This window comes from Camelus ferus, chromosome 4 (genome assembly GCF_009834535.1).
Source record: "Camelus ferus isolate YT-003-E chromosome 4, BCGSAC_Cfer_1.0, whole genome shotgun sequence".
Lineage (NCBI taxonomy): Eukaryota > Metazoa > Chordata > Mammalia > Artiodactyla > Camelidae > Camelus > Camelus ferus.
Window position 1 is genome coordinate 48,563,295 of NC_045699.1, and position 27,202 is coordinate 48,590,496.

The following is a 27,202-nucleotide window of genomic DNA, read 5'->3' on the forward strand; positions in this document are numbered from 1 at the left end:
TTTATGTTTATCTTTTCCTTGGTAAATTTCTTGTTCCAGAGAAGCACAAAAGCAGTAATTGTCAATCTTGTTTGCACATTAGAGTCTCGTGGGGGTGGGGGCGGCTTGGGAAATGTAAGTGTGATGCCCAGGTCCTACCCTAGAGGGATCAAAACTCCCCAAGTGATTCTAATGTGTAGACAGCCCTGTTACACATTTCTCCGTGAGAAAAGCCTACAAGCTCCGAAACCTACCGAAACTCCGATTTTCTCCAGAACTCTTCATTTCAGCACGAAGGGGCTCAGAGTAATATTTTCCAGAGGTGTCTGAAACTCATTAGTTCCTGCCTGGAGACTGACAGGACCATCAGCCAATCCTGTCAGAACGAGTCTCGGTAGAACCAATTGACTAATAGGCAACAGAACAACAGGCACTTTAAATAAACAGCCGCATTATCTCAGTAGAAAAACCAGGTTGCAGTAGCAAAGGCCAATAAGCAAAAAAAAAAAAAAAACAAAACAAAACAGGGGTGCTCCCTCCGGCGTCAGCAAGGCCTGCGCACGCCAAGAGGTCTTAGCCACCGCTCCGCCCTCCACGCGTTGCTAGAGAGACGGCGCTTACTTCCGGGAGCGCGGCTCTCTCGCGGCCCTTCACTTCCGCCCGGCGGTCTTGTGGTTGGCTGGGCCAGGTTGAAGCGACTTCCTTTTTTCTTTCCCTTCTTCCTCTCCGTGGCTCCGCCTCCCGGAAGCTTCTCTGGGTTTTCTGGGTTTTCGCTTGCAGGTCAGGGGTGAAAGGTGGCAGGGCTGCGCGGACCTTGGTGAATAACTGCTGGGAGTTCGGCTCCCGGCCGGCGCAAGTTAGAACTCAGGTGAGATCTCGGCCAACAGAGGGACGGGACTGTGCGGCCATCGGGAGTCTCCACCCTCTCCCGCACCGGGGCCTCCCTCTCCCAGGCCTGCAATTGGCCTCACCAGAGGCTGGGGTCCTAGGCCCCTCTCGAGTCGGATTGAGGCCCTTGTCCTGCTCTTCTCCCCAGGCGAGGTCCCACTCAGGTTGCTGCCGGTAAATAGAGTAGTGTGTAGTCTCGGTGATGGTAGGGCTGCTTCCTAAAGTAGCGAAGTGTTTTAGCAGCCATTCCGCCTCCTTGGGAGGCAGGTAGGGCAGACAAAATATTTGTTCGCTTCCGTTGTGCTTATGGAGAACTCACTCTTTAAAGGCAGCACGCTTTCTGAGAGGTAGAACTGGGATTCACACCCAGCTCTAGCTTCCTTAGGGTTGCACAAAATCACGGGGAGAGCGTTTGAAAATAGGGAAGAAACTGCAGATATAAAAAGGAGAGCTAGCATTTCTGAGTGCATACTTCATGTCAGGCATTGTGCAAAGTTCTTTCCATACTTACTCATTCCTTATAAGGAGCATAGGAAGCATATACTGTTGTCATTTCTCATTTAGGAAATTGAGGATCAGAGATGATGAATGACGTCCAGTATTTATAATTAAGTAGATGTCTCCCAGGTCTCTTTCAGCTCTTTTGATTCTCCCCTTACTATAGAATTGACTTGTGTTCTAATCAAACTGTACTTTTCAGATTTTGGCATTTCATGAAATGGGATTCCTGGAATTTTTCTTGGTTTCTTCACCCTTTGCCCATTGTCTTATTTCTTAGCAGCGACCTATTTAGAAATTTGTAGTTCTGCAAATTCAGCCATGACTTGTACTCCACAATTTACTTTTCTGTTTCCAAGAGGAACTTGAGGATCGTGTTGCTGAGTATGGAATTAATGGAGCAAGGTTAAAGGATTGGCTGGAAAAATTGCTTGTTTTTACATTATAGATGGACTCTCTTTATTGTTGCTCTCCTTGCATATCTTACCTAAGTTTCTGTCTTTTTTTTCTTTCCAGGAAAACAGCTATCATTTTGTGCCAAGATGTCAGGAATTGGAAATAAAAGAGCAGCTGGAGAGCCTGGCACGTCTGTGCCTCCGGAGAAGAAAGCAGCTGTTGAAGATTCAGGGACCACAGTGGAAACAATTAAGCTTGGGGGTGTCTCTTCAACGGTATGTGGAAATAATGCTGTTGGAGCCTGCTTTTCTTCTGTCAGTTGCAACCTGAAAGTAATAATTTGTGGAAGCCTTCTAGAGTGAGGGGAATTGATCTGAAAAGAAGAGGCAAGTAAAACAGCAACAAGTAGGTGAAATGATGTGATGCTTAGCCCTGAAGAAGAAATATATTGACATTTGATCTTTATTTTTAAAGGTATATTTATATTCTTTGAAGAGTCTGGTGCCTGATACAGTATTGATTATAGGTACTTAGCAGTAGAAAGCTATACATTGATTTTTCATGCCAGGTGCCAGGTACCAGGTACCAAGAGGCAGTGTAGCAAAATCATTGAGAGAGATGATGCCTCTTGTTTCCTTGACTGTAAAATGTAATTGTAGTACTTACCTCATTGGGTTGTTAAGAGGATGAAATGAAAGAGCTCCTGTTAAGGGTTAAAACGTTACCTTTAATATGGTAAGTACTCAATATATGTGAGCTATTAAAACTTTTTGTTGGGGTAGATATTGTTAATATAATGGTGAATGAAATAGATATTGTCCTTGCTCTTGTGGAGTTGACAATTTTATTCAACGGTTTTATGCCAAAGGATTATAGTAATGTTAGATGTCCACTAGACATCAGAGGGTCACCATAGTAGGTCAGGAATCTGTATCTAGATCTGGAGGCTATAATTTGGAACTCAGTCATGGGGAGATGGTGTAAATATGCTTTACATTTTTATAGCTTACAAAACTACATCTACTTTTTAAAATTGAGGCTGAGAATCAGAGACAATAATAGGAACATTCAGAGTAAATTGTTGATGAAGTGTCATTTCTGAAGTTGTCTGGGATTCAGCAGCCTTCTATCGCCAGGAGGTGATTTTGTCTTGGCATTGCCTCACACCATGCATCCCATGGACATTTCTTCATTCAGTAAATACAAATATTTGTTGAGAATTCGTTATTTGCCAGACACTATGCTTTACACTAAGAACAGCCCCTGGACTCCAGTTTGTAGGGTGGCACTGACAAGGGAACAGACTGTCATAGTAGAGTGGGGAATGTGCTCTTCTTAGGGATAACCACATGCTCTAAGGGAAGCACAGAACGCACATCCCAGTTTGGACTTTATCCAGAAGGCTGTGAGGAGCCATTGAAAGTTTTTAGGCAGGGGAGTAACACTCTCTGATGTAGGTTTGGAGTGTAGACTGTAGGGGAGCAAGGGTTATAAGCAAGAGTTCAGTTAGCAGAGTTGTTTCCTCCTTCCTTCTCCCTCTGTGCCCTCTCATTCTCCCTCCCTCGGTGGTGGAGCTGGGTATCCACTGAGTCCTGCCACAGTTGATTGAAGGTTGCATTTGAAGGCGGTAACTCCTCCTGTGCACTTTGAGGTTGGTGTAGTGAACCAGCTGAGGTTGTGAAACAAAAAACTTTTAAGAGACTGCAGTGTGTGCTTGAAGTGAGAACACTGGTGATGTGAAAGGAGCTGTCCACCAGGGCTGTGCTGAAGTCCAGAAGACTGACAGGACATGGCATGGGGCTCAAAAAGTGTCTGCCACGTGAGACTTGAAGTAATCTTGATGAGAGATCATGGTGGCTTGGTCCACTGTGGAGGCAGCGTTGACAAGATTTGCTCATGGAATGGATGAAGTATATGAGAGAAAGGAGGCAAGATGACTCTGGGATTTTGGAAGTATGGAGTTTTCACTAATTGAGCTAGGGAGGAGTATGAGAGGAGCAGATTTTTGGGAGATGTAGAGGATGAATCATGAGTTTGATATTGGATGTGTAAGTTAGAGATATTTATTAGACCTGTGAGTGAATAGATAGTTGGATGCAGTGATCTCAGTCTGGGGAGAGGTCTGGGCTAAAGCTGTGCATTTAGGTACGATTATTTTGTGGACAGTATTTAAATCCATGAGACTAGAGGCTCCCCCTAAGGAATGAGCATAGATAAAGAAGTCTGAGAACAAGGCACTGAGCACCACAACATTTCACATCAGGAGATGAGACAAGACTAACCAACACATTCTAGATGATGACAGAAGTCTAAGATGTGGCTTTTGAAATGTCTGGCTGGAGCTCAGTGAAGGAGATAATCATTGGAGTTAAGGAATTCAAGATGCTGATAGTGTAGATGCTAGAGGACCAGATGGTTTGTCCACGTGTGTACATGTCCCCCTGTATATTGAAGTCACCAGGGGTATTGACAGGGACTGGGATACAGAAGGACTGGGTTGCCAAAGATTTGAATGAATGAAGGTCAGTGCTTAGGAGATAGATGACTGTTGATTGGGGTAGGGGGTGATCTGGCTGGATGGTGGAGCCTGTATTTTCTGTATTTTGTGGAGGTGCACGTGACTAGAACAGTGAGCTGGGTGAGGTCAGGGTTCTAGTATATTTGTGTGTGTCATTCTGTTCTCCCATCATCAGAGATCCTTTCCTTTATTTATCTCTTTTGCTCTTCTTACCCAGTTATTTGTTGTAAGATTTTTAAAAATAAATAGCTGTATTCATAGGAAATAACTAATACACATATTAGCCCTTGTTGAGTTTAACAGCTGATACGTCTAATTTCTTTATGGAGATTAATAAGATTGGTTTCCTGGGGCAGGAGGAGTTAGACATTCGAACACTGCAAACTAAAAATCGCAAACTGGCAGAAATGCTCGATCAACGGCAGGCCATCGAAGATGAACTCCGTGAGCACATTGAGAAACTGGAACGAAGACAGGCCACCGATGATGCCTCACTATTGATCGTTAACCGGTACTGGAGTCAGGTAGCCAGCTTGTTTATTTACTCAGGTTTTTATCCAAGCATTTTAGTTCTCCTTAGCACTCTCTTTATTGCCAAAGTTGTGTCCTTTTGTACTTTAATAACTGTACCTCCCTTCCTCCAGTTTGATGAAAACATCCGTATCATCCTTAAACGTTACGATCTGGAGCAGGGTTTGGGAGACCTACTCACAGAAAGAAAAGCCCTCGTTGTGCCTGAGCCGGAACCAGACTCCGACAGCAATCAGGAGCGGAAGGATGACCGAGAGAGAGGTGAGTGAGTGTGGCGGATCTACCGCTGCGTGCTTTCTGGGTTTTTGAAGTAAAGTTTTTGCTTTGAGGCTCTCCATTTGAGGGAAGAAAATGGATTTTGATATTTCCAGTTTTATAATTTTAGGGGCTTCTTTTTTCCCCCTGTGTCCTCAGGGGAAGGGCAAGAGCCAGCTTTCTCTTTCCTTGCTACTTTGGCCAGCAGTTCCAGTGAAGAGATGGAATCTCAGCTGCAGGAGCGTGTGGAGTCCTCCCGCCGAGCTGTGTCCCAGATTGTGACCGTCTATGATAAACTGCAAGAAAAAGTGGAGCTCTTATCACGGAAGCTAAACAGTGGAGGTGAGGAGCCTGGGAGAGGGGGAAGGAGTAAGAACTCACCTTTGTGTGCTAGTTTGTAGTTTGCAACCTTACACATTAATTTTTATTAAATTTCTTGGAATCCTAATCTCCAACATTACCAGTAATGTCATTACGATAGCATGTTAATATTTTACGAGTGCTTGCTTCACATTCTGAGCCATGTGACAGTCCTATAAGAAGCTGAGAAAAGATTTTAGCAGACCCATTCTGATGCTCTATAACTTTGACACTTTTTAAAAAATAATTTTGACACTTGTGTAAGTGGCAGAATTAATTAAGAATTAGCTCTATGTCTGGATATTTGTGTAGTATTGGCCATTGGTTTATTAGTGATAATAAATGTTTTAAATTTTGTAATTATATATTTAAAATTTTTTCTTTGTTTATTAAATATTGAATTTTGACTGCAGAGAGTCAGTTTTAATACGTTCTTGTTTTTTGTTTTTCTGTTGTCTAATATTTTTGAAAAGAGTTGGCTCAGGTTTTAGAATTGTTAGATCTGTGTTTAAAGAGATAAAACAAAAAATTATATGGATGGAAAAGTATCTATTTGAAATAATTATGTTATTGTGCAGTATTAATGCAGAAACTTACATTTGTAAAGTATTTGTGTAGCTAGGTTGCATCTTCTTAAATGCCCTGATTTCATGTTTTAAATAATAATCATGGTCTAGTTACAATATCTTAAGTTCTCTGATTGTCACTAAGATGTTTAACTTTTCATTTCTAAAAGAACTATGTTGAATATAATGGAGGTTGAACCATTGGTTGGGCAAAGAAGGATTTTCTTACTCTATAATTGTGTTTTTGAAGATACTTGAGCTAAATTATCAACAGAATTAAAAGAAGAGGCATGTTAAGCACTTGTGAAAATTTTGTGGGCAAAGATCTCATTAATGTGTTTGTGTATTTCTGTATTTTATTATTTGGATAACAGATACTTGCTTTAAGATATACAAAGCAGAAATCACATAAAGTAGACTACGAAAAGTCTTCCCATCTCACTATCCAAAGACAGCCATTGTGAACGATATTTTTGTGTCCTCTCAAACTTTTGTGTTCATATATTACATCTACTGGTGTGTTCTCAGCTAAACTCTGTCTCTTGGTACAGTGCCTTGACCCACTCTTCTTTGTTTCTCCAGTGTCCGATACTGCTTAGGGTATCTAGTGGGTGCTTGCATATTGGTGAATGAATGGCTATAAATCTCCCCTGTCACCTAACATAAACTGAGCTGTGTTTTATTTCTTTCTCCCTTGGCTCTACTTGAATAGTTAGAAGGTATTATTAAACACTAGTAATAGGCTACATGAATATACCATATGCATACTATACGCAGATAATAAACCCTATGCAGAGGCTATATCATTGTTAAACTTGATTTTATAAATGAATATCAAGTAAAAGAATTGCTGTATTTAAAAAGAAACTAAAATGAGTAGTGTATTAAACAGTACTTTAAAATTATTCTTTTTGATGGCATACATTTTAAGATAGGGTTTAAGTTAAAAAATAAAAAAACACATTAATTACAAGTTACGAACTGGTAAGTTACTGTTTACTTATTTATTTTTGGTAAGTTATTATTTATAATGTAGAAGGCAATTGCCATCGATAAGCTGAACTTTCTAAGAGATAAGGATGTATAAAGTATGAATTGTAACATCAGCTATAACTTTTGGTGGTTCATTTCTTTCCTCATGTTTATTTGGTCCTTGATTCAAAAAAAATTGCATTCATTAGCTTGCTTATTAATTCACTAAATATTTATGGAATCCTTACTCTTATTCTAGGCCTTGTTCTCAATATCTTGGGCTATTAAAAGGACTAAAATTCAGCCTCTAATTCTTAACTGGGGTTATAAATCAGAATCACTTTGAGAGTTTTCGGAGCATACTCTTTTTTGGCCCTGCCCATGGATATTCTTATTTAGTAGGTATAGGATGGATCCTAGGCAAGTATCTAATTTTAAAGTTTCCGCAAGTGATTCTGATGGGCAGCCTTGATCGAAAACCACCATATGAACAACCTGTATAATGTTTCTCAGAGTGATGCTAATTTTACTTCCTGATAACTGTCTCTAAACAGCAGTATATGTACTGAGAGTATCTGGTTTCATTTATTAACATTTGGATTTCAGCTATAGTATTTGTGACTCTAATTTTAAACGTATGAATTTAGTATGGTAAGTTCTATAGGTTGACTGCCTTCTTTGTATATAGTTGTGTACGTTTTGGTTTTTGAGCCTTAAGAGTGCCTCTTGGGTAGTATTCCAGAATATAAGTAATTCTACGTTCTTATCTTTATTCTTCATGGTTTTATAGGTGCTTGTTTGAGCAAGGAAGTTGTTGCTTTCTGCCCTCTCCCCCAACACAGAGATGCTTTAGTAATAGGAATTTGTGATAGCCTTAGAAAATAGGGTTTAATTGCTATTGAATCTGACCCTGATTTGGAGATACCTCTGTGTTATCTACAATTCTAAAATGCAGTTTTTTTGGTGATTGTATCTTATCTGAATAAAACTATAGAACTTCCCTATTTCTTTTCTCAAGGCGTTTTGACTTTATAGAAAGGGAGGAGAGTTAGGTGACCTTGCCTCTGTGCCTACCTCTGCAGAAGTACAAGGTTGGCTCATTTCCTTAGACAAGTCCCCTAAGGACTAAGTTCTCTAAGTAAGTCTGGTACTTAATCTGTCATGTGAAAATAATAAAAACCATCCGACTTCTTGAAGTTTTCAGGTAATTAAAGTGAAATAGCATGTTAACACTTTGGTAGGAGTCACAGTTATAAAATTTGATACTATAGATGCTAAACTAAAGTACAGTTCTTCTCCTCAGATAACCTGACAGTGGAGGAAGCTGTGCAGGAGCTGAATTCCTTCCTCGCACAAGAGAACATGAGGCTACAGGAACTGACAGACCTCCTTCAGGAGAAGCATCGCACCATGTCTCAGGAGGTACTTGACCAGAAAGGAGAGATGGAGGTTTCCAGTGGTCTGTGGCAGACATGACTCAGAATACTGAGTGCTTCAAAGGTCGTCTTCCTCTAGAAAGTCTATTTTCATATTAAAGAGCATGCAGGGCAAGTTAAAAAAACCAGCTCTGAGAAATCAAAGTCCGAGGAAAGGTTAAAGGAAGGGAAGTAACTGAATATTTCCCTTTGACTTGCCTCTGTTTAAATAGACATCTTAGGATCTTAGTCTTTGGGAATTAATACTGTCATGGAGTTTTGCAAAACAACACACCCAATCCCCAAATATTAAACTACTCCAGATATAAAAGACAGTGCACAGTGTTACAGAGGAATGGGTTGGCAGAAGTTTATCTGGGAATGGAGCACTAGGAACTAATTCATTTATGATGACTTACAAACTTGAGGCATGTGGGTTTCCAGTCCAGACTTGGACACAAATAGTGCCATGACCACACCATGTCAAGATTTGGGTGTGTGTTTGTTTACTTATATATTAAATGACTGAGATGAAGTGATGATAAGCTTTATAAGATTGTACTAAAATTTGACCTACCTTAGTTTGGCTACTCAACTCTTAACGCTTCTTAGTAAGTTAATAGTTACCATTTACTTAGTGCCTAGCACTTAAGCACTTTATGAATATTATCTCTCATGGTCAAATCACTCCCATCTAAGGAAACAGAATCAAAGAAACTGGTGATGGGTCTGAGGGCACACAGCCAGAGAGTGATTTGGATGCCCACCTTCTTCTTTATGCACTGTTTCCTACACTCTAGTGCTGAGGTGCCTGCTGGGCTGGTTGCATGGAAATCTTCTATGAAGTTTATTAATTCATACAGATTCTCTTGAACCTTCAAAGGGGTTAGGGTATAGCAGTGCATATAAATAAATTGGAGTGTAGTAAAAAAGTATAACTTTCTGTCATATTTAAGGCATAAACTGGGTGCTACCAAGATGAAAAGGTCTTCCTCCACCAGCCCTTTCCCAAATCTTAGCTTTACTAAGCTGGAGAGACGCACTGCTTAGCTCAGCTGGGCTGATGTCTAAGTTGGCTCTCATGGCTGGCTGTGGACGCTACCTGTCAGCTGGGAGCTTACCTTTTATCCACTAGGATGCCTGCAGTCACCTCTCCAATGTGGCAGTTTCAGGGTAGTTGGACTTCTTACATGGCAGCTGACTTCTTCCAGAGAATGAGTGTTTCAAGAACACCAGGCAGAACCTGCATGGCCTTTCAGACATAGCCTTGAAGTTATGTAGCCTGATTTCCACTGGATCACTACAGTTGACCCAGATTCAAGAGGAGGGGACAGTGACCCCACCTCTTTTGGGAGGACTGTCAAGAGAATTTTGGGGCTACATTTTACAACCAACACAAAGGGTATATATAGATTAATGTGAACATGGAACAGTTTTGTAATCAAAGTATTAAATGGCATTATCTGTGCAGCCTAGGTTTTTATATCTTTATAACGTCCAATTCTAGTTTGCCCTGGACTCAGCTTGAAAAAGAGGATGAAGTTTTCTTTTGTACTCTTTGGATTATCATTTGTGAGAATGCGGGAAAGGAAAGTTGTGGGTAAAGTTAGCTGTCTTTTCCAAATACATATTTGAATTTTTATCCTCTAAAATATTTGTATGGTAAAATCAAGGATGTTATCTTTTGTCTCTTAAAAAATATTTTCTGATGGGTTTGTGGTCTATATCTAGGGAAATGGTGTTTCTGAGAGGTAGAAAAATTATTGAATCTTAAGTAGTCTTTTCCTTGTGAGAGTTCTTACAGACTTCTACAGTTTTCATGATTATGATTGATCCACAGCTATTAAAAGAATCTGTGATTTCAGTTTTATACTCTTGTGTTGGGAAGAGGGTAAAGTAACTTTTACTTAAATATTTTCCATAATGATACATAAGCAAGGGTTAATTTTTTGGGATTTGGCATGTAAGGCCTTCCTTTTCTAACTTGCTTTTTTTTTTTTTTTTTTTTTTTGCTATATTTTTCTGAACACCTGTCGTTGGGACGTAGTTCTCCAAGTTGCAGAGTAAAGTGGAGACAGCTGAGTCACGGGTGTCTGTCCTGGAGTCCATGATTGATGACCTGCAGTGGGATATCGACAAAATCCGAAAGAGGGAACAGCGGCTCAACCGACACTTAGCAGAAGTCCTGGAACGGGCAAGTGCTGTTTTATTCATAGTTTGGAGACTAGAATCATTTTAAAGAGTCTACTCAGAAAAGGTGGACTTGGGCAGCAGTACCTGGGGACAAAACAGACTCCTTTAAAAGTACTTTGATTATCAGACTAAAATTTTAGGACCTCTCACTGAAGAATCTTTGTCTTCTCCATTTTCTCCATAGGTGAATTCAAAAGGTTACAAAGTATATGGCGCGGGGAGCAGTCTCTATGGCGGCACAATCACCATCAACGCCCGGAAGGTAGAGTCGGCGACCTCGCAGGGATGCCTTTTTGACCTGGTGTCAGGTGTTGTGCTGTGGACTTGGGATTGTGTTCGCCGGTTGCAGCGTGGGGTTTTGCTGGAAGAGTGGATCAGTAAAAATGGAAGCTTAGGAATGGGAATGATTTGAAAATTCTTTATCCTTATTTTGCTATTTCTCCTTTTCTCTAGTTTGAAGAAATGAATGCAGAGCTTGAGGAGAACAAAGAGTTGGCTCAGAACCGGCACTGTGAGCTGGAGAAACTTCGGCAAGACTTTGAGGAGGTCACTACACAAAATGAAAAGTTGAAGGTAGGAGACCCGGCCCTGAGGGGCAGTAAATGAAACTTTTTGCTGATCAATTTACATACATATTGTGAACTATTATAATTTATGAGGGAAAAGAAAAAGTAAGTTTTGTTGATATATCTATTTACTTATATATTTATTTAATATTTGTACCACACCTTGTTCTGAGAAGGATTAAAACAACCTACAAAGATACATTGATGGAATCAAAGTGCTCTAACTTAGGAATTATTGAGAAAAATGAGGAGTAGGGTAAACTAGGGCAAGGATTCAAAATGGATTTTTAAAATGGGGCTTGTGTACAAGATACAAGCAAAAAGCCTGTGCATACAGTAGGTCTGCAGGAGTAGACAGGCCACTCCAGTGTCAGTAATTGCCAGATGTGGGCCACCGAATTTGGCTCTGCAGTTTCTAGCTGCCAAAACAGGGAAAGAAACATGATCAGTGATCCTGTTGGTTTTCATACCTGCGCGTTAGAATTTTCTCTCCTTGATTCTTGAGGGGAAGAAAATGGAGTCTGAAAGTCTTTCCACCCCTCTTTGAACCACAGCCACCAGTCTTTTATAATTTGATTTGCTTCTAGGTAAATATATGAATAAAGATGTTTGAACTGAAAGGAGGAAAAAAACCAAAACCAAAACAACCTGAGTTGAATCAGTTCAAGTGTTTGGGCAATTAAAGTAGACAGTTGCTTAGGAAAAGCATAAGTATTTTTGATACAATATCAAAAATATTTTTCTCTGTGACTGTTAATAAAGAGAACAAGTTGGTGACTTGGGGTCCTCAACTATGTCCTTAAAATAACATCCTGACAAATTTCATAGGGCTCTTCTAGTGTCCTAGGATCTAGGTTGACACATGATATAAAACACGTATCAATTAAAGCAATTCTTGGGTAGAAGAATACAGCTACCAGGTACCATTTCTTGGAGGGTCTAATTTAATTTGGGATAGATTTAATGTAACTAGAATAATAGGCAGATATACACTTCATAAATCTTGTCTCAGTTGCCCAGGACATCAGGGAGTTTAAGATTTTATTTATGGCTGGCATCCTAGATTCTACTTCTGACTTTTCTTTGGGCTCTCCTTAGGTGGAGTTGCGGAGTGCTGTGGAGGAAGTGGTCAAGGAGACCCCGGAATACCGCTGCATGCAGTCACAGTTCTCTGTCTTGTACAACGAGAGCCTCCAGTTGAAAGCACACTTGGATGAGGCTCGGACCCTGCTTCATGGCACCAGAGGGACCCACCAGCGCCAAGTTGAGCTCATTGAGGTGACAGCCTAGCTTTGCCTTCTGTGCATAAGCTTTCTCCCTTGTAAATTTTATAATTTTACTCTCTTATGCTCAATCTTTTATTCATTCAGCAAACATTTTATAGAGTAGCCGTAGGTCTTTACTCTGCTAGATAGTGGGCATCCTGCCGTCCAGGATCTTACAGGCTAGTGGGGAGATTGGTATCCCTTAGAATGTAGTGTGGTACAATAGAGGCGTGTGCACAGGATGCAGTAATAAAGGAGACAGAGCATCTGGTTTGGCTGTGGGACTGTCCTTACTCCTCTTGCCAAAGTAAATTATGAATCTTAAGGATAAATACAGGTTTACTGGTAGATAAAAGTAGGAGAAGGGTATTCCAGCAGTGAGAACAGCAGATATAATAACACTTGAGTACGGCCGGAGCCTTACGTGTATGGGGGAGATAGTGTATAGAAGCTGCTTCACTCCTTACCAGCCGTTATGGCGTATGCTGGCATATGTAAGTAATTTTTGTAAGGCAGAAACTTTCATTCATGTGTTGACTGTTGTATTTTACTTAGCCCTGAAGGTTATGTTTATAGTAGTTGGTCCTTTACTATATATTTGTCAAATGAATTTAATTTAATATATCTAACTTTACATATTTTTATATGCTGTTTTATTATTTAGTTCTCCAACTAAATTATAACTTTCTCAGAATTAGGGACCATTTCCTTTATTTCTTTAGTATCCTGCCATTTCCCAGATCAGTGTTTCGTAGCTATATGGTGCTCACTAAGTATTGACTGAATTAGAACTTTTCAGAGTAATCCCTCTTTTCTTGGTATTTTCTGTTTTTCTTCTTAGATCCTTATAGATCAAATCTACAAAACATAATAATAGAATATGATGATATTTCCACATTTTGATAAGAATTTTTGATTGTTTTCTTTTTCTGTTTGTAGCGAGATGAGGTTAGCCTCCATAAGAAGCTGCGGACTGAAGTGATCCAGCTAGAAGATACGCTGGCCCAGGTCCGCAAGGAGTATGAAATGCTGAGGATAGAATTTGAGCAGACCCTGGCTGCCAATGAACAAGCAGGTACAGTTGCTCTGGCTCTACCCTGCAGCTGTTGGCTGCACACGCCTTCCTTGAAAGACACGACATGGTCACCAGGATTTGTTAGTACTAACTGGGCTCAGAAGTCCTCAAGACCCTACATCAAATCCTGCCATTCACTTTGGTTCACAGCCTGGGTGTTTGTTTTTTAACTCAGATTGGCCAGTTTTGTTTTCCACTTCTGAGAAGGACTCTTCCTTTGGTGATTCTCCCTATTCTCAGAGGTCCCTGCTCTGTTCTGCACTTTCCCCTCTGTGCCTTTGCCTCTGTCACAGTTCTTCCTAACACTGTTGCTGTATTTAAGGCCCCATAAATCGGGAGATGCGCCACCTCATCAGTAGCCTCCAGAATCACAATCACCAGCTCAAAGGGGAGGTCCTCAGGTATAAGCGGAAACTGAGAGAAGCCCAGTCTGACCTGAACAAGGTAACCAGGAGGAGCAGAATAAGTGTTATGTGCTGTTACATTTGCAAAACTGTTTTGGGGTGAGAACAGCAGTGTGGTCTCCATAGATGTGTGTGTGTCTTTCCTTTGTCTGTCCTCCCAGACACGCCTGCGCAGTGGCAGTGCCCTCCTGCAGTCTCAGTCCAGTACTGAGGACCCGAAGGACGAGCCTGCAGAGCTAAAACAGGACCCCGAGGACTTACCCGCCCAGCCCACCCCTTTGAAGGCATCTCAGGAGGAAGTCAACGAAATGAAGTCCAAACGGGATGAGGAAGAGCGAGAACGAGAAAGGAGGGAAAAAGAGAGGGAGCGAGAAAGAGAGCGGGAGAAGGAAAAGGAGAGAGAACGAGAGAAGCAGAAACTAAAAGAGTCAGAAAAAGAGAGAGATTCTGCTAAGGATAAAGAGAAAGGGAAACATGATGATGGAAGGAAAAAGGAAGCAGAAGTTATCAAACAACTGAAGATTGAACTCAAGTAAGAGCCGTGTTTACAGCCACTGTTTCTGACTCAAAAGCTAAGGTTAGGGCATCGTGCATGAAATGTTTGAATAATGGCTTGTCTTATTTGATAATTGTAATATTTTGAGTGTAACTGAAGGTACAGTTAATGTTGTCTCAGTTCTTGATCAGGTGTACAGCCCAGTGGCGTGCATGGCTGTCATATAGTCTGGCTCAGTGGTCAGATCTCAGTAAACCCTGTGCTCGTAGCCTTATCCTTCACATTTTCGAATTAAGGGGTGTGATGATTGAAGTAACACTCATGAGAATTACTGGAAATTACCTACAGGCTGTTTATTAGGTTTGGGTAGATTGTTGACATAAATTATATTTTAAATTATAGTAGGTAGGGGTCGGGTAGGGTAAAAAAATTATAGTAGATAGAGTGTGTATCACTCTAACTTGAACAATATTGATCTGTTTGACAGTTAAGTGGTTTGTGTATATATAGGATCATTTTAAGAGATTCCTAGAAGGTTTACTGCTACAGGCATTGAGACAATAAGACAGACCTTTAAGTCAATGAAACACTGTTGTAACCTTACACATCACCCCTTCTCCTCCTGCATAACCAGTAACTTCTCTGGTGGAACCTGTTACTTCTTTCTCCCCATTGGTCATGGTTGAGCCTTTATTCATGTTTGGGTTTGAGGGACCACTGTATTCAAAATGTTTAAACTTCTTTGGCATATAAAAGTATAGTTAAGAAAAGTTAGAAAATTTAGTAAGAGATAAAATTTTAGTCTTTAGCTGATGGTTAACCACTCAGCTGTCAAATCTAGGATTAGCAGTCTGTTAAACTTCGAATTTCCTCCCTTTTTCCCTGTGTGCCTCTTGATCTCTTTAAGGCAAGTTTTTTTTTTTCAAGTGTGGTATCAGAATCATCTGGGTGACTTGTTTAAAACACATTCCTGGACCCCATCCCAGATGTACTTAATCTCAGTTTCTAAGAGTGGAGCCCCAGAACTTTGCCTATTTAAGAAGTGCCAGAAGTGTTTCTTTATAACTTTATGTTGGAGAACTTGGTCTAAAGGGAGAAGTGACTCCTTTATACAACTTTTCTATACTTTCTGAATATATCCAGGTCTCTTGACAGTCTGTGCAAAAGTTTTGTCTTTTAGATGTGTGATACAAAGTGTAAAATAGAACTCTTGTAAAATATTTTGCTCAATTCAGAATTCCCTTGTGCTGACGCCCTTTGTTTTCTCATTACACCATTCCCTCTTAACCACCCTCATCATAGGAAGGCGCAGGAGAGCCAGAAGGAGATGAAACTACTGCTAGACATGTACCGCTCTGCCCCAAAGGAGCAGAGAGACAAAGTTCAGCTCATGGCCGCTGAGAAGAAGTCCAAGGCAGAGGTAATCCAGTCTGGTCAAAATCTTCATTTGTGGGATTTGTATTCACACTTCTTAAGGCTGTAGTTTATCTTTGAAGATAGTGTTTGAAACTCAGCAACATTTTCTTCCCTTTCAAAGACCATCTGTAATAGAGATTTCTCCACTTGGTGGTAAGATACATCAGAATTACTGGGAAAAGGAGTAGCCTTTTCAAACTTTTTGTTTCTCCATTCCCCACATAAATCACTGTTATACTGGTTTTCTTTTTTAGATTACTTTTGGGAACAATGTCTTATTCTTTTGAAATTTGGGGGCCTAGGAAAAAAGAGTGAGAACTACTGTTCTAAAAAAGGTACAGGTGCACTCCTCCAAAATGCTGCTCATGCTGTAATGCTGGAGTGGAGTGATGTTAAAGCAGGGGTATGCTGTGCTGGACAAGTGCATCATTTATCTCCTTTCATAATTCTGTAAAGATTCTTTTGTTATGGGCTCTCCATCTGTGCACAGTATTAATTGAATTTTAAAATTGTATTATAGCTTTTTGTTTTTGTGTGATTCCTTTCTTCCAATAGTTGGAAGATTTAAGGCAAAGACTCAAGGATCTAGAGGATAAAGAGAAAAAAGAGAACAAGAAAATGGCTGATGAGGATGCCTTGAGGAAGATCCGGGCAGTAGAGGAGCAGATAGAATACTTGCAGAAGAAGCTGGCCATGGCCAAGCAGGTGGGCATACTTTCTTCTTCATTTGATGAGCTTTTCAAGCAAAAGTAACTTGACAAGTACGTTATTGACAGTGAAATTTGCCTGATTATTCCAGTCTTTTTTCCTGTTGTTAATATTTTTTTCTCCTTTATGTTTGTTTGTTTTTACATTGAAATCTTTCATCCTTTAGTTACTTTGTTTTGTGTATTTGTGAGGATGGAAATTTACTTTTATTTTCAAATGGACAGCCAGTTGTTCAGACATTGTTTATGGCAGTATCTATCCTTTCTCTGCTAATCTGGAATCAGGGGATGTAATGAATATGTAATTTTAGAAAAAGATATCAAATTTTATGTACTTTATGATTACAAGTATATGAAATTAAGAAAAATGTGTCCCTTAAATAGCTACAAATTAATAGAACTATAGAGACTTTCTCTCTTCTCTTAATAAAGATGCAGTTTTTTTTATTTTTAAGTCCTAGTGATTTTTATTAACATTCTATAGTAAAGATACCAAAAATGGTTGAACATATATGTTCATTGTGAGGAACACCTTCCCTGTTTCTAAGAAATAGCAAAATGACAAAGAAATGAAGTAATTTTAATGGTGACTTGATCATTAAATACCTTGAAAAGAGGACCTTTATTAGAAGTATATACATTCCGTTCATAAAAAGTGGGGTTTTAGCTTTTCTTAAATCTTTGCTACTTCTCTCTCTTGCACTCACTCCTCTCTTTCTCTTTAATAATTATCAGGAAAATGTACTACTCTCAGCTCTAGTACAAGTGGAAAGACACGCTGTGTTCTTATGTAGGACCACTCACTTATCTTAAAAATGTTAATTCTCCCTAAGTTCATGTGTAAATTTAATGTGATCCTACTAAAAATATTAATTTTTTTTTTGTTTATTTGGTTTATTTTTGTTTGGTACCAGACAAACTGATTTTGAAGTACATTATGGAAAAGTAAACAAAAAATGGCCAGGAAAATTGAAAAAGAAGAGCAGTTGAGGGATGGTAGTTCCTGTCTCTATCAGATGTTGAAACGTAAGGTTTCAGTAGGTAAAATGGCTTGGGACTAACAGGACTGAATGGAAAGTCTAAAAGTAGACCAGAGTACATACGGGTATTTAAAATGTACTAAAGATACAGTTTTAAATCAGTGGGTAAAAGAAAAAGTACTAAATGTGGTGGGGCAAAAATAAACAAAATAATATTGGAAAAAAGTTGGATATATACTTGAACAGTTTCCAACTGGAACATAGAAGGTTAAAGGAATGAGTCCATAAAAGAGCCAGAAGAAACAGGTAAGTTCTTTTATAAATTTGGAGTGGAGAAGAACTTTCTTACTGTTAATAAAAGCCTGAAAAACATGAAAGAAATGGTTCACAATTTTAACTTCTGAAAAAAATCACAAAACTTCTACATGGCAGCAAAGCAAAAGATAAATGACAAACAGGAAAAAAGTATTTCCAACTCTTACCACAAAAGAGCTTATCTTTCTTTAAAAAAAAAAAAAACTCCCAAAAAATGATAGGGAAGGAAACTCAACAGCCTAATAGAAGAACAGACAAAAGATAGGAATAGTTCACAGAAAATACAAATGGATCTTAAACATGTGAAAAGATGCTCAAGTCTAACTTATAAGACAATCGTAAATTAAAACTATTTTTAGATACTGTTTCTCAGTTATCAAATTGTTATGAAACTAGATATTTGCTGTACTGTTGGAAAGTCTGTAGATTAAATTGAGTATTGTAATTGTGCAAAAGTATGAAAAAATGTGAGGTTTTATGACAAAAATTCTCTTAACCAACTCCTACTTGATCAGGTTGCTAGATTCTGGTATGTTAAGTTTTTGTCTGCCTTAGCTGACTTCAAGTGCAGATCAGCTAATGAGCCTCAGACCAACAGTCAGTGCCAGTGGCTTCAGATTAAATAAAGCTTCTCCTGTATTCCTAGGGCTAACCTCGAGCTATAACTAAGCTCCTGAAGACTGAATCTCTGTCACTAGGTTAATTTATTTCTGTATAAACAGTGAGAGGGTTTAATCTTCCTGTGCTCATTTCTTTGGAGTTTGAAGATTCTATTAAAAAGGAGGTTCCTCTTTCTTATTTTAGGAGGAAGAAGCTCTCCTCTCTGAGATGGACGTCACAGGTCAGGCCTTTGAGGACATGCAAGAGCAAAATATCCGTTTGATGCAGCAGTTGCGGGAGAAGGATGATGCAAATTTCAAGCTCATGTCAGAACGTATCAAGTCCAATCAGATCCATAAGTTGCTGAAAGAAGAGAAGGAGGAGCTGGCAGACCAGGTTTTGACTCTGAAGACTCAGGTAACTACAATGAGTAAAAGCTTTCCAAAATTCTGTTGATGTAGGTTGCTTTTTATTTGAAGATACAAGTAAAAGAATGATTATTGTGGCTTTTTTTTTTTTTGGTTTTTTTTTTTTGGTAATAGGGAAAAACCTTGAAAACTAAATGTACATGATGAGGGTACAGGTAAATAAATTATACATCCCTACAAAGGAGTACAGTGCAGCTGTTTAAACAAATATGGATCTGCTAATGTGGAAAATTTCTAAAATATTCGTTAAAGGATATGTTCTGTTTATCCCGTTTGTGTTAAAAATGTGTATGTATGTCTTTGTGTGCATGTGCTGTGTATCTTAAAAAAGTTTCTGGAAGGCTTTATGAGAAAAATGGTTACCTGAGTACCTCTGGATGTTGGTATGGGAGTTTGTGAGTGTGCGACGTGACTTATTAGCCTTTAATATTGTTTGATTCTACTTTGTACATGAATTACAAGAAAAAGGCTACTTTAGAAACACTGGCCATTCTGAAAGAGGCCCACTTGTTTGAGCTATAATTTACATGTTCTGGTATGAATTGCTATGGTTCAGGGATTTGTATGGCTGGAGAAGATAAATATCCATAAATATAATTTCCTCCATTTCTGGCAGTTTGGAGAAGAATCTTTTCAGTGGTTCCCCAGAATCTTATTTAAATCATCAGCAATATTTTTCATTTTAAAAGTGAAGCTTTTAATTCTGGTCGTCTTGCATGGATTTTGAAGGGTTCTTGAGTAAAATCAGTAATAGTCTGAGATTTCTAACATATTTTCCTTTTTGCGCCTGTGGATTGACAGAGCCTAGTCAATTTTGTTTTGTTTTCTTCCTTCCTGTTTGTATTAAAATGTGATTTTCTTTTTGAAAGGTTGATGCCCAGTTACAAGTAGTGAGGAAACTGGAAGAGAAGGAGCATCTGTTACAAAGCAACATTGGCACAGGGGAGAAGGAGCTGGGTCTTAGGACTCAAGCCTTAGAGATGAATAAACGCAAGGTATGATTGATTACCCTGTAGTCTGTGGTGACGGTTAGTCTTCAGACAAACAGGTACATAAAACACTGATGAAGTTATGGGTTCACTTTATGCTTGGATTTGGGTTAGTGTTTTGCCTCACTGGAAATAAGTGGTGATGAGATAGTGTTATTCGTAAATCCCTTACAGGCAATGGAGGCAGCCCAGCTTGCAGATGACCTCAAAGCACAGTTGGAGTTGGCTCAGAAGAAGCTACATGATTTTCAGGATGAGATCGTGGAGAACAGTGTCACCAAAGAAAAAGACATGTTCAATTTCAAACGAGCCCAGGTATGATCAATTGTTTTTTCTTTACATTTTTTGCCCTTCAGGTGCTTCTGAGCTCTGACGTGACCTGTGCTATAAGAGTCATTGGTCTGTCCTATGTCATTTCCTACTCAACCATAAATTCCTTGAATGAAGAGATGGAATCTGTTTTCTTCACTGCCGTGTCCCTAAAGCCTGTCATGGTGCCTAGCACCTAATGGGCACAAAGTAAATACTTAATAAATGAACGAATTAGTAAATTTGTAAAGAAGTAGCAGCATAAAAACACTAGAGGATTTGAAAGTTCTATAATTTTTCTGCTTTTTTAAAAATTTAAAAATTTTTCTGCTTTTTGCATGCCAACTGTTTCTTTCAATACCTTCCTATCCTTATCTATAATTCTGTAAATTTTAATCCAATCTGTCTTTAGCTTAAAACTAATTACTTTAAAATAAAGTGGCCTATCAAGTTTTCATCTTTTTTCTTTTTTTTTTTTTAAAGTCAATTCCTCTAGACTCTTAGACTATACTTTTACTGAACTGAATTGACGGTAGTTAGATGCCGCTCAGGTTTGGTGATACGATTATGGTTGCTCATTCTGAAACCAATACCTGCTATTTGCAATTCTCTGCATTCCTAAAAGATAATTGGACAGGAAAGGACAGAAAGTTGCTTTTTTCTACAACTGAAAGTTGGGGTTGGAGCAATGAATTTTTCTCAAAAATGCCAGGTCTAGGGGAGAGTGCCTAATGCGTATGCTCTCCCACCACAGGAGGACATCTCTAGACTTCGAAGGAAGCTGGAGACCACAAAGAAACCAGACAATGTACCCAAATGTGATGAGATTCTGATGGAGGAGATTAAGGATTACAAGGTTAGAAAAGTTGCCTCTCTGATCTGTGTGTGTGTTTTTTTGTTTAAGCCTAAAGTGACCTGCTAACAGATTAGGAGAATAAACACTGAACTTCTTTACATGAAGGTAACCGGAGAATGGTTTATTTGGGGAGGATACAGGGGGAAATGGTGCTATTGTTTTAGTGCTTAGAGGGTTTTCTTGTTGTTTGCTTATATACAGGAGCCATTTGGGTCTAAACCTTTATGGTTGCGCTGACTCTGATTTCTTTTTGTTCTAGGCACGCCTCACCTGTCCGTGTTGCAACATGCGTAAAAAGGACGCTGTACTTACCAAGTGTTTTCATGTTTTCTGCTTTGAGTGTGTGAAGACCCGCTATGACACTCGCCAGCGCAAATGTCCCAAGTGTAACGCTGCTTTTGGTGCCAATGATTTCCATCGCATCTATATCGGTTGATCCAAGCCAGGAGAAGAGGGGCTGGCTAGACAGGCACTTAGTCATTAACCACCAAACCTCTACCTCTTCTCTCCTTGACTGTCACCTACAGGGCAGTTTGTCAACTCCCTTTCCTTCACAGACTTTATATCCAAGTTCTCTAATACCTAGATGACTTCAGGGGAAGGACTGGCAGTGCAAGTCTTGGGTTTTAGAATGAATTAGAAACAGTTTTTTATTTGTCTTCCCTGCCAGCTTTGTTCATTTCCTGCTTCTAGACTTTTTAGCATCTTCAGGCTCACCATATAATCTTGGACTGTCCATTCTTCCTGAAGAAGTCAGACTGGTATTTTTGACACGGAACAAAGAAGAGTAGAGACGCTTGGCTCTTTGCCAGGGGTGGTGATCTTTTAGAAATAAGCTACCTACGGGCACAAACAGTACCTGACTGGGGTGGTAAACTTTTTGTAAACTTGGATTATAAAATGGTATCATTGTGCTATTTTTTTCTGGATGGTTTGAAGCCTTAATGAAATTTATGTCCAGGATGATTCAATCCATTTCCTACTCACTAGCAGAGTAACTTGTTAAGGTCAGCTGGCTTTCTTGTTAAAAGTTATTTAAGTTTTGAATGTTCTGCCATTGATGTCTTTCAATTTCTTGAGGTCAGAATAATTTCGAATACTATAGCCCATTTTATCTTATAATGAAATCAAGATTGAAGAGGATGGGGCACAGGACTGAGATGGGGAAGAGATCTTCTGGGTACTCGGGGAACTCGATAGAGGGAGGCCTTGGTGAGCTATGAATTAATCTCATCCACCTCTCCACAGGGGTTGTTGTGAATCCTGTTTTCCAGAGCATTCTCTGTAATGTTTCTGTAGGGCTTTCTATGCCACAAGCTTCAATTAAAGCAGGATTCATTTGGCTTTTGTGTTCATGTTTTTCTTTGGAAATTTTCTATTTGTCATTATTACTTGTTTTTATACCTGCTGTTTTAGAATTGAATTCTCTCGTACAGAAATAATCTACTTAGATTAAGAGGCTAGTTGTGTTTAAAGTATTTATTTCTCTGATTAATTGACGCACTTTTCTCCCAGTTGTTTTACGGAGTCTGTTCTGGGGAGACATTACGCCTAAAAGATGATGGTTTTTTGACTGTTTAGTTCTCTTTCATAGTTTGCTCTGGGGGTAACAGATTGTGATTTGTCTTCCAGGGAGTGTCAGGCCACCTGGCACTTTAGTTTGAGAGTTCTTGAATTTAAGTTGCATAGTAACCAGCAAACCGGAGGTCTTCTATATCTCTGGTGAGGAGTTATATGAAATGGATCCCTTCTTGATCACTGCCTGTCCTAGAAGACGGGGATAAGAGCAAATTCCGTGTCCTTTCGTGGTTACCGCCTGTAATCAGCAGGACTTGCCGTGAATTCCACAGAGTCATGTGATAACGGGCTAAGAAGTGAGTCTAACTGGGGAATCTCACATTGTCATCAAAGAGGTCATGAGTCCCTCGATCCCTGCACCCCCTACCCAACACACACACACCGAGCCATGAGGGGGTCTGGCCTGCTCCTGGACACACAGTGCATTTGCACACACTGATAGGACGCTTTCCTTTTGCTGTTCTCTTCTTAAAGGGTAAGTGTGAGCATAAGTTTGTTGGTTGGAGGGCAAACAGACTACTTGGGCAGCCGGTGGTTTAGGTTTGGATATTAACTGTTTATGACGCTTGGCTAGGAAAGCCAGCCTCCCAGCATCAGGGGACCATGGAGCCTATGGTATGTTGTAGAAAAAACCACTAACTATTCCCATGGGAAGCTGGATTTAGGGGAAGTTCCTCTAGCTGGAAAGAGAAGGGAGCCCCCAGTGCGAACCAGCTTGAGATCCAGGCAACACAGGAGGCGCTCTTAAAGTCCTTTTCAGATAAGGACCAAAACCAGTGGTGATTTGGGGGCATTCCAGTTTCTCATTACAGAAGAGGTCAATGAATGGGCTTCAAGGATACCCGCAAATTGTATACCCAATTTTGTTTATTTTGTGTATACGTCATTCATAGCTTTTTTCCAGAACATTAAAGGGTCCCTAAAGGATCAAAGTTTCTTCAAGGAATTTTGAAACTTAACAAGTCCCCAGAAAGTTGAGAATCACTGCTCTAGATCCATAAGAAAATTTTTAAAAGAGAATTTTTCTAAAGTAATGCCTATGAATGCCAATTTTAAAGATAATTGTGGGAGTACTAAGGTCTCTCTCTGTTTTTAAACATTTCAGGTCTTGTAGCATCTTGGTCTCTTATTCTTTTTCCTTTAGTTGTTACCTTGGAAATTGTCTTGGCAATTTGGAACAAAAGCAGGGTTGAGGTGCTCGAAGGCATATGTCTTAACTGCATGGCTTGGCTCTTACCTTCTTACCTACAAGGATCACTGTCAAAGGTGTTCAGCTGTTTCTGCTAGCAATTGCATTCTTTGCATGAATTTCCACTGCAATTCCTTGGCTTTTTCTTATTCTCTGTCCAGATCACAGGCATCCTTCTTCTTCAAGGGTAGGGGCTATGTGCCCATAGTATTATGGGCCTGCCACTTGAGTGGTCAGTGTGATTGGGGATTCGTGGGAAGATTCTGAACAACAAGTGAGTGATCACCCACTTTCTTTTAGACCTAGTCAGGTGGTGATGCTCAGAAGGGAGCCATATGCTGCTCTCATCTGTTTCTATAGTCATTTGTGGTGTGAAATGTCTTTAAATTTTGGTCCTTAATGTTTTTCTTGAGGTCTGTCAGTTGACTGAGAAACCCAAGTACCAGGGGGTCTGGAGAGTTTTGACTAGTTCTAATCACAGAGCCTACCTGACTGACATAAGACAGCTGCACAGAGAGTAAGTAGAAAATTGGTGGGCTGTGTATATGTTGGATTGGGTTTACACAATAGAAACCCCTGGCATTGAAATAACTTACAATTTTCTTAGATCTGCAATTATCCCACCACAAAGATACACTGAGATATACCTTCTGGGGATTTCTGCCCAAGTTTGGTCTCCTTCCAACACTAGATATTAAGGTCCTACTTAGGGCACACTTTGCAATGACTAAAACTGGGACATGGAAAGGACAGTGTTTTAACAGTCGAATCCCTAGTATCCAGCAGACGGCCTGGCACACAGTATTCAGTAAAGGTTTCCATGATTAAGTTAATTAATTCAGCTGCGTACTCTGCTGACACACCTACGGAAGTCTATTTTATTGGATCAGTGTGTGAATTCAAACATTCCTTTTTTTTAACACTCTGAATGGGAACAACCTTTCCTCATATGTTGAAATAACTCTTCAAATTTAGATTATCCTAAAATGTATGCACGTAAGTTTCTTTTGTGGTGATAGCAAAAGGAATTATAATGAATTCTGAAACTAATACCTCTATTCAAGGCAACCCATGATAGCTTGGGCTTCTCTTACTGTAGATTTAGCCTTTTTTTCCTGAGGGAAATTATAGATAAAATTGGAACCATAGTGTATTCACATTAAAATAATGATATGCTCTGAGGATTTCAGGTTACTGAAATCTACAGAGTGGAATGAATTGAGAGCTAGGATATGAAGCTGAAAAGGGACCTCAAACCATGTCCTTATCTTAGAAATGAGGAAAGGCCCCAGAGTCACTCAGTGTAGTAGCAGAATCAAAATGTGAGAATCAGACTCCACTGTTCTTTCTTTCACCCTAAGTGGAAACCTGGATGATAGAGTGCTTGTCATCAAGGAGATAATAAATGAAAACACTTTGTGTCTTTTTGAAGTCTTCCTGAAGACGTATCCTTGATAGTTCTAATTTGACTAGGATCCCTTTGCCAAGCCCTAGATTAGGACTGTGGTTTATTCCCCTGTTCATTGAGAGTTCCCACAGCACTTTGTTCTAGAGCAGAATTGAACCAAAAGGATTTTAGATTTCCCCTTGCTCACCCAACCTGTTTATGCATTTGTGGAGTGCTTCCTGTGAGTCCATGCACTCACCGTGCTAAACATACTTCTTATGTAGTCAGACTTGGATGAGTGTGGCCCTGCCACGTAGCAAGTTACTTCAGCTCTCTCTGTTTCAGTTTCTTTGTCTGTAAGATAATAACTACATTATAGGATTGTATTGAGGATGAAGTGAATCAATATATACAAAACATTCAGCACAGTGCCTGGCATCTAAGTAAATGCTCAAAATAGCAACTTTTATTATTTGCAAATAAAGAAGTTGAGAAGTCAATTTTTCTTTCTTCTCCTACATTTTCTTTCTATTTCTAGGAAAAACAAGACTGACATTCTCTTTGGAATCTAGGTCATGTGTGTTTATGTCTGTCTGTCTGTCTGTCTGTCTATAAGTCCATGTGTCCTGGTTAAATGACGTTATGGCCAAGTCATTCCAGGAAGTCAAACAGTTAACTTCATTTGCTCACTGCCTACAAACAAATTGCATGTAAATAATAGCCTAGTGGTGAGGAGTGTGGTCTTTTCACATCTCCCTTTTCAGCTTAAAACCCTTTAATGGTTCCTATGGTCTTTGGGATACAAATCCAATTTAGCACAGTGATCTTGCCTCTGCTTTTCTCTTTCTGGTCCTTACGTCGCTTGCTACCCACCTTGTGCTTTATGTTTCTGTCATGTTGAACTATTTGATGTTCCTAAGTTCCTTGATTGCCATAGTCTCCCAACTCTGGAACTTTGCACGTGCTGTTTCTTTTATGTGGGATGCCTATTACCCTCCACTCAGTTTCTCCACTGCACACACACACACACACACACACACACACAGTGTCTTCTTTATTCCTACAGCACTGATGTGCTTTTCTTTATCAGAGTACATGTCACATTGTTTTGCCAGTTTGTCTCCCCACTAGACTGAGCTCTGTGAGATCAGAATCTGCTTTGTATCTTTCTGTCTTCGTCAGCCAGCCCAATGCCCAGGGCACAATAAACATCCAAAAAATGAATTACTGAATGATGCAAAACAACTTGGATAAGTCGGCCTTTGAACTAGGTTACAGTAGGTTTATATTTTTATAAGGTTTGATTTGGGTATATGCCAAAAGACTGTCACGTGAAGAACACACTCAGCTAGCAGCTTCATGACAGGCAAGTTTGCAAGCAGCTAAGTGCAAACTGCCTGAGACTGCGGGACTGCTGTGTGATTTGCAGCTGTGTTTGTACCAGTTCTTGGTTGGGCTACAGAACAAAAAGAGATGCCTGAAACACTCTTTCTGTGAGACTTGAGGGCTACACTGTTGAGTTCAGTGGACCAAGGCTGGGGCAGTCACCACATCAACTTTCTGTGGAGCGGGGGGCCAGGCTGAGCACAGGCCGTAGGCAACATGGCAGTTGGACTAGAGGGGTGTTGGAGGAAGGAGAGGGAGTTGTAAGGCAGTAATCAGTATCTTGACAATAGAGGTGGTGGTTCTGGAATTGTGTGCCTGCATGTGAATCTCTGCTACTATTCTTATTAGCTGTGTGACTGTGAGCAACTCACACAGACCCCGACCCTCAGTCTTTCCAAGTATAAACTAGAGGACTAGTTTATCTACTCTAGATGAGGTCTAGACTACCTATTTCATGGGGTTTTAATGAAGATTAAATGAGATCATTATTTATAAAATAGGGGTTCAATAAATGTCAGCTATTACGGTATTATCAGTTTACAGGGTGTGAAAAGGACAAATCATGAGAGGGTCCCTGAGGTTAGAGACTGTATCCATCTTATTCACAAGTGTATCTCCAGCCCTTGGTACAAATACAAGTTGTTTAGCAAATGTTTGTTGAATTGCTAAATGAGGGTGGCCAGGG

The 27,202-nt window shown here is 39.7% G+C and overlaps 1 protein-coding gene across 1 annotated transcript; it reads left to right on the forward strand.

Annotated features, from left to right (window-relative positions):
* Positions 1-711: 711 nt before the first annotated feature.
* Positions 712-22,321, forward strand: RNF20 (ring finger protein 20). Its single transcript, XM_006185230.3, has 20 exons — positions 712-847; positions 1,882-2,036; positions 4,636-4,803; positions 4,924-5,071; positions 5,225-5,407; positions 8,267-8,385; positions 10,426-10,572; positions 10,756-10,833; positions 11,025-11,144; positions 12,236-12,415; positions 13,342-13,477; positions 13,800-13,921; positions 14,043-14,413; positions 15,680-15,797; positions 16,349-16,498; positions 18,600-18,812; positions 19,693-19,818; positions 19,987-20,127; positions 20,876-20,977; positions 21,237-22,321. The coding sequence occupies exons 2-20, from the start codon at positions 1,908-1,910 to the stop codon at positions 21,411-21,413; spliced, it is 2,928 nt and encodes a 975-aa protein (XP_006185292.1). The 5' UTR covers positions 712-847; positions 1,882-1,907; the 3' UTR covers positions 21,414-22,321.
* Positions 22,322-27,202: the final 4,881 nt, after the last annotated feature.

Bases quoted from the DNA above. Each gene is read 5' to 3' on its own strand.
- RNF20 (XM_006185230.3), top strand. From the start codon at position 1,908: ATGTCAGGAATTGGAAATAAAAGAGCAGCTGGAGAGCCTGGCACGTCT. The intron at 19,819-19,986 runs GTATGATTGATT...AATCCCTTACAG, and splicing joins TAGAGATGAATAAACGCAAG to GCAATGGAGGCAGCCCAGCT. The intron at 20,978-21,236 runs GTTAGAAAAGTT...TTTTTGTTCTAG, and splicing joins AGGAGATTAAGGATTACAAG to GCACGCCTCACCTGTCCGTG.